The following is a 12,348-nucleotide window of genomic DNA, read 5'->3' as shown; positions in this document are numbered from 1 at the left end:
TATTGTCATCTATAACTATGGTTTATTGAATGAATCAAAATTGGTTTGGTTCACATGACAAGTAAACCATTACCCATAGTGCATTTACACAATGGGTGAAGGCAAAACCAAACACATACATTATGGCTTAGGGCATTATGAGAACAAGGCCATATTTATTTAGACATGTCTCTGCCACCCCAGACACATCTACTCAGAAGTAACTAGGGATATCCATGGGGTGGGGAGGGAGTAAGATGGTGCAAGATGGTGACACAGAGTTACAAGAAGAATGGGGTTTCAATGGCAATGCTGCAGAATTTGACATCCACCCATGGATGCCTCTGGAAGAAATCTTGATATAATAGAATTGATTGTTATGTAAGTCAAGGATTCTTTTAAAAACCAGCCCATTTTTATTCAGAGAAGGAAACTTTTGATCCCAAGCGACTCTACCAATTGTGCCAAAAACATGACAGAAGGTGTGGCAATCTGTCGTCCTAAGGTTGCAATGCATCTGTGGGCAAATTTCATGGACCCTCAAATTTCAAAAGGTCTCTGCAGATGATAAGATCACTTTTTGAAGAAAGGGTATATCAGAGAGGGAGGAAGGAGAGAGAGAGAGAATTGGCATAGGGGACAAAGAGAAAGGGTTACATACTGCATTTTTCCCCTTAGTTCATTTGATCCAGTGATTTTTTTTATACCACTAACTACCAAATCTCATAGTTTATCTTAAGACCCAAAATTATAACCTTTGCAATCAATCCAGGGGTGTCCGCAGGGCATGGTTAAAAAAAAGTCAAGATGGCACTCATGAGAGTCTAATCAAAGCTCTGCCTGGTTTTTTTATGTGCCTCGCATAAAAAAATGGGCACAGCTTCAGTGGCACCATTGTGGCTGCCATCTTGACTTTCCTTAACCCCACCCTGCAGACACCCCTGAATCAAGCCATCAAAATCAGATCATGAGCCATGAAAAGCCTGCTCAAAAAATGTGATTTAAGATGCTTGAGAATGCCAGCAAGACAGCAAATTCCCTGAGTTCAACAGGGAGCACCTTCCAGAGGCCAGACCGAAACTGGGCCATGCGACCTTCTGCCTTGTGCAGGCACTTGCACTGTGTCCTCAAGGGAAGGGGAGATACACTGGGCTGTGTAAACCATGGTTAATATGCAACATTGGCTGAACTGACATGCCCCCCCCCCCCAGGCACGGGCTGGCTTAGTGAACTGGGCAAATCAGCCATCTAATCCCCATTTAGAACACAACTCTTGACTAAATAGGAACTCCCCCCCCCCTTCTAGAGCGTTTACACATACAAGGGAACTATTTTATCGATTAAGTCCATTTCCAGGGCTGTCCGCTCAGCCCAAGCCTGAAAGGAACAGCGGACGTTCCTCGGGAACTCACATCTTCGTTCTTCTGTTGCTGCAGACCATGTGGCTTAGGGGTTTTGTGGTTGAAAAAGTCAAGAGTGGTGTGATCATTCTGCTGTTGTGACTTTTTCAGCCGTACCCTGTGGACACGGCTGGCATGGCCGGAGTTTTCTGGCTGACAAACTGGGGGGTGGGAGGGCGGAAGAAGCCAGAGGGGTCCTCCTTGCCTCCACTGGAGCCAGAGGCACTCCAGCTGGTTCCCCCTGGAGCCAAGGCAGGCGAGCAAGCCAGGCTAAACAGGGAGGGTGCGTGCGCACATGCAGAATCTGTAGAGCATCCAGCTCTCTTTCCTCTGTCCATCAGCCCCCGGTAGAAAATATTTGCCTGGGGATGTCTCTGTCTGCACACACGTTTATATTCCAGGAGGGATGAGGCGAGAGCTGAACCTGACAGGGCCGTTTCTGATTAGGAGCTAATCTGATGTGAGCTCATTCGTTCTCACGAGGAGCCCGCGAGCCTCCCTCTCTCCACACGGAGAGAAAAGGCTGCCTCGCCATACAGATGATCTCCTCCGAGGTTTCGCTCGCTCGCTGGACGTCTGCGCGCGTCTCAGGCTTCGGCCCCCTCGCCACGGGGAGGAAGAAGGGGGAAACTTAACCCTTTCCCATCCCTTCTTGGCCACTTCCACGCAAGCTTTTCGCACAATCGCCGTCATTGTTTGGGGAAGGGAAGGAAGTGGAGGGGCGTCCGGGGAATCGCAGCTGGGATGAGCGGGACAGCTGCGCCGCTCGGAGGGAAAGCAACCGAGGGCGGGTCGCCCTCCGCGCCCGCCGGCGCGCTTTTTCTCGCCTCTCCCGACCGGCGCCGGCTCGCCATCCTCCGCTCCCGCTCGCGCTCGCTTACCTGCCGCGGCTGGTCCAGCGCGGCCCGGGCCCGGGGGCGTGGCTTCCCGCTGGCCAGCCTCCCGCCCGGCCCCCGCCGGGGAGCGAAGCGCTCTTAAAGGCCGTCCGCGGCGGGGCGCTTCGGTTCTCTCGGCCGCGGTGCGTCTTGCGGGGCGCGGGAGGCAAGCGCGTCCGGACCGGCTCGGAGGCTCTCGGGCGAGATGGCAGCGCTGAATGGGACCCTAGAGAACGGGCCGACGGAGAAGAAGGCTCCCGTGCCCCTACCTCGTCCGATTAGGAACCTGGAGATCCAGTACACCAAGGTAAGGGTGTGGGGTCGACAGGTTCACACGACTCGCTCCACCGGCTCAGTCGCAGTGGCGAAACCGGCTTGTAGGGTGGGAGCCTTGATTAGATGCCCGGGACCGCGGGCTGCGTGAGCCCACCCCGTCGTGAATGGTTCCAATGCAGAAAACAGGTTAATTCAGCAAGCAGGCGAAGCGTGCTGTGTGACTGCCGGCTGGGTACACGTGTGTGGGCTTTTCCTTCTAGGTTAGTGCCGCTCAACGATCCTTTAACTAAAACAGAGGGTTCTGTGTTTTTTTTAAATAGCGTTTCGAGCTTTGAGAAAGTTTTTGTTTGGGTTAAGTTTGTTTTGTGCATCCTTTTCTCTAAACACTTTCCAAATGTTTCTAAAGGGAAAGTAGGAGAGGGAATTTATTCAACTGCTCCAGCTGCCTTTTTGGGAGGAGGAGAACTTGAGGGTAATTATCCCCAAGGCACCACAAATAGCCAAGCCCTACCTATTTTTCATGCAAGGCAAAGAAACGAATTGATTAAAAGAGAATGTCAGAAATCGTTTCAGAAAAAGTTGCGATTTCCTCTCATTTACACCACTGAGGATGCAGTGGAGGGTCCAAAACGTATTATATAAAAAAGTAATTTAATAGTAAAAATGTTTAGCTTGCATCATGTTTCATATCTGGAAGGGTCTTATTTCTATGGATATGAAATATGCTTTAAAAACACACACTGTAAACCTTACCTTTCCCTAGTTCACTGTGGGTAATAGTACCTGCCTTACAACTGTATTTGTTTTATATCAGGACAAACTGAGGTTGGGAGCCTGGGTGATTTGAGCATTAAACCCTTCGAAAAACCGTAATGTTAAAAGAGAGTCATACTTGCCAAATAACATTAGCTGAACCAAGTTAAAAGCCTGCAGACAACTAAAACATGTCACAGTATCAGAGATAGAGTTGGTTTTAAAGAGGAGAATTCTTAACGGCCAACTTGGCTGATTTGTGGAAGCGCCAGAAGAGGAGGCTTCGCGGATTTCTCAGGGCAAGGTTTTGCCGCCCTGAAACCACGAGGGAAATCTGAAATCTGAAGCATGGTTTCGTTGGGATCCCTCAGCCCTGGAGTGGGGATTTCCCAAGACTTGGTCCTTGGAGTTCAAAGCACCTGTCTGCTGAGCTGTGCGGGTTCTCCTTCCATAAATTCTGGGAATAGTATCAAGGTTGCGCTGCTCTTTTATAGATATTTATATAGATCATCAAAGGCTTTTGCATGCTTCCAGAACCCAAAGTGAAACGTTCATGTGATCCAGGTAGCTGAGAGGTTGTGAAGGAGGCGAGCATTTTCATTAGGCCTCCGATTATCGATGATGTAGTGATGTTGGGGCTGAGAATAAAGTGACTTCTTTAACAGAACTGAACAACTCAGGAGACATTTCAGCTGCTGGGGGAGGGGAGGGGGGGGTCCCAGGATTTGCAGGGATATGACCTGACTTGGACAGCCCCAAATGCAATTTTTTAAAAACCTTTGCACGACAATGCTCCTGTACATGGGTGTGTGAGAAGAGGGAGTCAAAAAGAATCATAAAATGCATAATATTGTTTGCTAGAAACGAGAAGAAATCATTGGTGAGCGTGCTGATTGCACTTTTTCTGAATAGCTTTCTTGGAGATTGCATCCTGAAGCCCATGGGATGAGGGAAAATGGTTTATTCCTATCACAGTTCTTCAAGAATAGCTGGGACTTCACTGTTTTGGGTAATACGCACACAGCTGTCCTGTGCTTCTTAAAACAACAACAACAATGTTTTAAGACTGCTGACAACGAGTCTGTGATGGATGTTTGTACCTTCTGAGATATTCCGCCATCTTGGCTGTTTTAACCAAAAACACATTGGTCATTTAGATTCACCGCTGGGCTTTCTCTCCCACATCTCTTCTAAAACTTGGACAATTTTAAAAAGTGTATTAGTTGAGATTGCTCCACTTTATCTGGCAGGTTTCAGTCTTTCTAATTTCATGTAACTTTTTTTTTTTTGGAAGATAGGAAGTCAGGGATGTGTTTGAAATCCAACACTAATATTCAGAAGATGAGGTCTGCTCTTCTTCCTTCCCGTTGAGACATGATCTGAAGTATGAAAACAGAAGCCTTAAAATAAAGCTAGCCTAACTGTGTTACGTTTATGTTCACTGCCTGGAGTTGCAACTGGCAAAATGGGTGGTTATATAAATCAATGTAATGAATAAACAGAGAAACAAGCAAAGTAAAAATATGCAAGAAAGAAATGGAGAGGTCAGTTATTGGCCCAACTGGAATATGATATGATATGGTATGGTATAATATAATATAAATCACATTTGTGTAAATGCATTTTCTTTCTATTTATTGAGGCAGATTCTTATATTCTTCCTTTCTATTTAAAATATGCTTAAGGGATCTCTAGTTTTGACTGTGAAATCAGATTTACTGGTTTATTTATACAATCTTGCCATCTGATCCCCATGACTCTGGACAGCTAAAAATAATAATAAAGACTAATATAATATATATATAAATCGAACTATATAAACCAAAATCTCAACCATCAGATGTGCGTGCATGTCCCCATCTATTTGGAAATGATGAAAATACATCAAAAGATGGCATTTTTTTAAAGGTTTGTGTGCATCTTTTTTTTTTTTAAATAACTTTATTAGGATTTTAAACAAAGATAAAAACTAACAGAAACGAATATTTAGAATAAAGAAAGGAAAGAAGTCAAGAAAGGAGGAAAGGCCAAAGTGCAGAAAAGAAGAAAAGAAAAATAATTTCTGATTTACTTTTACAGAAGTTATAAGTATAAATGTAAATTAACCTCTTACTCTATGGTTACAGTATGATTTTCACTTTTCCTATAATCTATTGTTTTTTCTAATCATCAACACCATATATCAAAAGTTCATTTTTTTTCTGTTTCATGCAAAAAGTCTATAAGACGTTTCCAGCCAGCATTAAATTAGTTCATGTCTTTTCTCTGATCAAAGATGTCAGTTTGGCCATTTCAGCAAGTTCCATCATCTTCACTATCCATTCCTCCATTGTAGCTAATGTCAAGTCTTTCCACCTTTGTGCATATAATAATCTTGCTGCAGTTATATATAAAAACAAAGTTCCATGACTTTTTTCCAACTGTTTATTGATCAATTCCAAAAGAAACACCTCTGGTTTCAATTGTATATTAATTTTTAAGATCTTTTGAATTAGTATATGTAATTGAATCCATTTTTTTTTTAGCTTTTTTACATGTCCACCAAGCATGGTAAAACGTTCCTTCTTGTTGTTCTCATTCCCAACATAAATTCAAAGTACTTTTATACATTCTAGATAATTTTTCCGGTGTCATATACCAATCGTACATCATTTTATAAAAATTCTCTTTATGATTATAACATAATGTAAATTTCAGTCCTTTCATCCACATATTCTCCCACTGTTCCATTTTCATAAGGTTCGTGTGCATCTTTTAACTAGGATTTCCTTTAACGATCACATTAAGCAAGCGACAATGTAACAAGCTTTCTTGATTTTAGGTCTCCAGAGCATAGGCGTCTGTTCTTAATCACAAAGACGCCAAAATGACAAAACAGGTATTGTGATGTTGTAATGCTATGCCCTTTCATATTTGCATTGTGATGTTGTGGTTCACATTTTGTCACTTCCCTCCTTGACTCCCTCACTTCCCTCCTTGACACATGGATGCACATTTATAATTATATAGAAATGTAGAATTTAAAAAAAAAATTAAATATGGAGTTTTGCAACAGAAACCATTATCCATAATTCTTCAGTTTCCACCAGCAAAATAACCTTAAGCTTACTAACGTCTTGTAGAGACATACTGCCTTGCAGGCTTGGGAAAAAATGGTGATGTTAATAAATGTTAATATAAATCTATTCAATTGGATTGGAGTTCAGCATTGTTAGTTGTAGCTGCAGAGATTCTAACCATGAGAAAGAGAAACTAATTTTTCTCAGACTGAAAGTACTCTGCCACATTCCAAAATGGAAGGAAAAAGTCATTTTGAGATTAAATTTTATCAGATTTGGCTAGCTCAGCTGCTGTGTTTGTGGTTTTCAGGCCCTTATGATTCCTGAATTGTTTCTGCTGATTGTCAGCACATCATCGGCTAAGATGGCTTGATTAAGTGTGCTTAGAGTGATGCTGTTAGCATTTCATTAGAGCTAGTGATTCTCACTTTTGAATCCATGCATTACTTTACTTTCACTAGAATCTTTAAAATGCTATTAATTTCAAAATATAGTAGTAATTTGAAAATAAGGCAGACGTGGCATCTCTCCTTACACACACACACACACACAGAGTTCATTAACCTGGCAATAATGAGAAAAGGAACTTATCTGATCCAAAGAAAGAAGGGAGGTTGGGGATTTATATCCTTCCCACTAAGTGAACTTAGTTAGACTCTTGACTCTTGGCACAACCAACAATTTATGAATTGGAAGAGTGTGGAGTAGGAAACCAAAGTCTGGTTTTGTGACATTATTTCCCTCGTAATCATCATGGAGAAAATCTATGTGGTTGCTAGGAGCTGAAAATGACTTGATGGCACATAATTAAAAATATATATATATATATTGGGGAAGCCTGGAGATGCTGTAGCTTAGATGGTTGAAAATCAGAATCTCTTTTAGTTGAATTGATGTGATGTGAGGTCAAAACCAAATACTTAGGCAGATCTTTTGAATTTTCTTTCATCACAAGTCTCTGTAATTCCCTTCATTGTGGATATCGTCACAAGTCCAAATGAGTGCAATTGCTTTTGCATTTAAACAAGTAAGGATAGCATTGGCTGGGTGTCTGTAAAAATCTAAGCAAATTCTGGCAAGGCTAAGTGCGTTATCTGCTTTGAATCTCTGTGAAAGTTTTCCAGACCTTCTTTAAAGGAACAAAAAGTGGCTAATTGGTGATGTTCTCCTTAATATGCAATATAAGCTTTCTAATTTTTTATTTCCTAATATGGGCAATAGTTTCAATGTGGTTAAAGTGTTTTAATCATTACTGATTATTGTCTAGATTCTATAGGAGCAAGTTCTTGTAGGTAACTGGGCAGTTTTTTCTAAGAAATATCTTTTATCCACCTTCCATTTAGGCACATTTTTCTGTCCCCATTTTTTAATGTAATGAGGTATCGTGCATTCCGAAGGCCCTACGTGCCTTGCTAAGGTCAAAGAAATCAAAGAAGTTGATGCTACCATACAAATTATTCTATAAACAAATAATTCTATAAACACATTTGTAAAAATTCCTGATTGCCATCACCATCTCTTTGTTTTATTTTCAGATTGATTAGATTAAATAATAGGGTTTTTTTCTTTTACCATTTGCAATTCTGCAGTTATGTTGCTGAATTTTGAAATGTTTTCCTAACAACGTTCTTTTCTTTGGGATGACCGTCTGCTTAATACAACCTAAATATGGCACATTAAATAGGATTTTTGTTCCTTTAGTTGCATTTTAGTCCAAATAACATTGAACAAACAGGGTTGTTCACTGTGATCTGAATACAGTGGTACCTCTAGTTACGAACGCCCCTCCTTACGAATTTTTCAAGATACGACCAGCTCCGGCCCCAAAAATTTACCTCTACTTGCGAACTCCACCTCTACTTACGAACTGGATCTGTGGCCATTTTCCCTCCTGCCACACGGTCGCGGCTTCCTGTGGGTGAGATCGCGGTAGCAAGGAGATGTTCGGTGAGGCTTGTGGTGTGTTTTGTGGCGTTTGGAAGGTTTTTGTGGGGTTTGGAAGGTTTTTGAGGTTTAAAAATAAAATGCATATGTTTCAGAACTGTTTAGCCGTATTTACATTGAATCTTATGGGGGAAATTTACCTCGGGGTGCGACCAAATTTGGAGGGCAGATTAGCCGTATTTACATTGAACCTTATGGGGAAATTTGCCTCGACTTGAGACCAACTCGAGTTGCAACCAGAGTCACGGAACGGATTAAGTTCGTAACTAGAGGTACCACTGTACCCTTAATTAGAATTATCAAATATAACTCTGTTTTTATATTTCAGAATATATGCTTAAGGTGCCTGCTTTAATAACTTGGAAAGTTTGTTTCTTTGTCAAATTTATATCTTGCCACAATCTAAACTGACTCTCAGTGGCTTACAACAGAGAATAAAACACAAAGGACATAATATAACAAAATACCTAAAATACTCCATTGACAGAGTCAAACGCTCTCCGAAAGTGTTCTGTCTTCAACTTCTTCTGTAAGATGAATGTTGTCAGAGCCAACTGAACCCCCAATGGGAAACCATTCCAAAGGACTGGTCCTACTACAGAAAAATAACACTTCTGAGTTGCAGCTCTCTTACAGAAAGTGGGAGCAGCCAGCTCTTCTCCTTGCATGCCCAAATTGGTCAGGCCAACTCCTATAGAGAAACGAGGTCTTTCAAGTAACCAGGAGACAAGCCAAAACAAGCTTTATCATTAAAACTAACTCTTTAATTTTGTAAATATCTATCTTTATATAAATATTTGAATGGTCACTTAGTTTGAACTATCTCCAACTAAATTAAAACTGAAAGGGAAGTGTACCTCAACCGGCAGTTTTAAATGCAACCTTCAAAAATCAATTGTACATTCCAACATTTTGTTTGGAGAACTGAGAATTTAATTTCTGTAGCTATTCTTTATAGTTTTCTGACTTCTAGTTTCATATTTATTGCTTTTTATATTCTCCATTTCAGAGAGATCTCTAATCCCCATTCCTTTCTTTGGAACGAAGATACTCGTTGGATAATTTATAACACAGCTATTACTAAAAAATAAATTAAGAAAAGAAGAAAGGAAAAGTTAGGATCAGCACCAATTATGAAGGAGAAATGAGAAAAAACAAAATGCCAAATGGTGCTGAGGTCTGCAGTTGGATCAATGAAATGCTATAGCCTATCCCTCTTTAAAAGGCAATCTTTTGTTGACAACTGTAGAAAACAGTTTTTTAAAAAAAAAATAGGGATGGCCTTTCTGGATTGCTGATTTCATGTGTATTTGTGTAATTTCCACCATAAATCCTCATTAAAACTGTTGATCTTGAGTGGAGTTTCCCATTCTCTTTTTGTGAACAGGTTGGCCTCTGAATGCAGAAATATGAACAATGCCCTCTTTCCCAAAGTCATGGTGCAGATAGTAATATTTTCATCCAGATAAGCAATTTCAGCAACTGATGGAGAAAATCCCACAAGGATCTCCCTGTTTCATTGCAGGTGATAATAGATAATGTTCTCCTCTTTCATGATGATCACAGCTGAACAACCAAAAACACTTTCTCATTTTTCCTAATAGTTGGGCAGGCATCTTTAAACCACCAAACAGACAAACTTGTATTGTTTCGCCTTTATAAATGAGCTGAAGGCAATTGAGATAAATTGCTTTGTATTATTTATTTTATATAATCTGCTAATATGATGAAGCAGTTTATCTCATTAGCTAGTTCACCCATAGGGTTGAGTGATAATATGGCACAATGTAAACCATGGTTTATAGTGGAACGCGAAGGATTAGTGCCCTTCCAAAAACTTCTGGCCTCTAATTCCCAACAATCCTAGCCTAGTGTTACATGTGGCCAAGGTTATTGCATTCCACCAAACTAACACGTTAAAAATCCCTGGTTTAGGATGATGCGTGATGCCTCTGGAAAATCCAGTTGATGCCTGTCCCTTGTGATGGGCAAAACAGTATTCTGCAACCTGTAACTCTCCTGATATGTTTATGGAGGTTTTGTTTAAATTATAAGGCTACCCTTTAAAACAAATGCTTTCCCCATGGTGATTTACAGACCCTTTAAAATTCCAACCAAAACAGCCATTTAAACTACAGAACATACAAATCAAATGCAATAATAATAGTAATTAAATCTACTCCTGGGCCACAAAAATAAGGCTCATTAGCAGGCTCAATTGCAACTAAGAGAAATAATATTCAAAGCCTGGGAGCATCAATTGTTTTTACCTGCAACAAAAGGTTATTGAGCAGATGCACGTTTAGCAGCTGAAGTTAGGGACCATGACTGAGGCAGCCTTTTCCTGGGGAACATATGTCATACCCTAACAGGAGAAAGAATTTAGAGCTAGCCACCCTTGTTGAGAAATACACCCCCAGCAAATCTGGCTTGTGTGAAACTGTTGAAATGGTCATTTCTCCTACTTTTCTCCTTGGTTTTCTTGGAGTATCCATCCAATCCTTCATTTTGAGAGTGGCATCTTCAGCTTTGCTGTAGACTGAATTAAAACACAGTGCAAAAGCATAATGTTATGGCATATCCGGAGTGATTGGAACTGATTTCTCTGCTGCTACAAATGCCCTTGGAGGTGGAAGATTAAGGAGAGAGTCACAAAAATTCTTGGTGCAATACAATTCTCTCCAAAGGCTGAAATTCAGCTGTATGAAGGACAAATTAGATTTTTTGTGACTTTAAAGGAATTATTCTTTGGTGCCCTTTGAATTATATATTTTTTTCTTTGGAAGTCGGATTGTTTTCCTCTACTTCCTATTGTTTTAACATTTATTTATTTATTTATTTCAAGGACACCCCATCTTTCTGTTCTAGCAAACAGTCAAGGCATATAAGAAAATGTAAAAAACAGAAGATAAGAAGTTAAAAATACAAATTAGAATTGGGGATAAAATTAATATTCAAATTAACTAAAATTAATATTAAAATAATCTAATAAAGGTTTGGTACAAGAGGTGCATTGTTACAGATTTCCTGAAAGATGAAAGAAGGGGGGTCAAGTACAACTGAACAAGAATGTTCTATAGCCTGGGCTCTATGCAGGAGAAACTCTCCCATGTGTGCCAGACAGATGAGCCTCTGGTGACAGAGGCATCTTCAGAAGACTTCTGTTGATCTTAAGGGCACAGATTCATAATAGGAGAGGCAGCTTCTTAAATAGTCAAGCCTAAGCCAATATTAACCCCTTACACTATGCCTGGTAAGCAAGTGGCATCTAGGACAGACCTTTTAGGCAGCCAATCATCTCTGCACTTTGCACCAGTGGCAGTTTCTAGAAGTGTTTTGAGAGGAGCTACCCAAAGATCATCTTGGAATGATCAAGATGGTCAAAATGAGTTATAACCAAGGCGTGATCAACCATAGTCAAATCCAACCAGTTCAGAAATGGGCATAGATACTGCTTGGGACATAATTGTGCAATCCTCCTTCCTCTAGCTGCCACCTGCAACTCCATGACTGTTGAAGGTCAAGGAGCTCTCTTGGACTATGAACCTGGTCTTTTGGGGGAAATGTTGTCCCATCCAAAACAGGTTGAATCTCAATCTACAAAGCCAGTTCCCTATTCACCAACAGCACCTCTGTCTTGTCTGGAGTTAATGTCAGCTTGTCTTTCATCCAGCCCATTACTGAACTTGGACAAGGTTCAGGGGTCATGATTGCTTCCTTGGAATTGGATGGTAATAAACACTAGAGTGCAGACTGAGGAATATTCCTTATGCGAATAAAATGACTCCTGAAGCTGGAACAACTGAATCACTGGGCCATACCACTGTATTGTGATTCCTGGAATCCACTGATAATTCCCTTTATTACTTATTTTTCCTGGGCACCTGATGAATGTTATGTCCATTAATGTAGTTAAATTTTCGGAAATGGTAGAATTCATTTGCAATTAAGAGTTGATTCATTTCTCTGATCATCTTAGTGGGAAAGTATAACTATTATAGCATGCTCTAAGTTAAAATGCTAATTGGCTTATATCATGTTTTAGTGACTTTATGTTTTTCC

At 40.6% G+C, this 12,348-nt stretch overlaps 1 protein-coding gene across 1 annotated transcript in view; it reads left to right on the top strand.

Annotated features, from left to right (window-relative positions):
• Positions 1-1,883: 1,883 nt before the first annotated feature.
• Positions 1,884-12,348, top strand: part of ALDH1A3 (aldehyde dehydrogenase 1 family member A3) — a 38,075-nt gene continuing 27,610 nt past the window's right edge. Inside the window, exon 1 of the mRNA XM_007423551.4 lies at positions 1,884-2,561. Within this exon, the coding sequence (XP_007423613.1) occupies positions 2,460-2,561 (102 nt within the window). The 5' untranslated portion in view covers positions 1,884-2,459. The remainder of the gene's footprint in view (positions 2,562-12,348) is intronic.

Source organism: Python bivittatus, unplaced genomic scaffold, assembly GCF_059951505.1.
Source record: "Python bivittatus isolate LINGU-HERP-01145 unplaced genomic scaffold, Pbiv_v1 ctg000140_np1212, whole genome shotgun sequence".
NCBI classification, from domain to species: Eukaryota; Metazoa; Chordata; class Lepidosauria; order Squamata; family Pythonidae; genus Python; species Python bivittatus.
The sequence above is the reverse complement of the archived record's forward strand: the minus strand, read 5'-3'. Positions and strand labels throughout refer to the sequence as shown.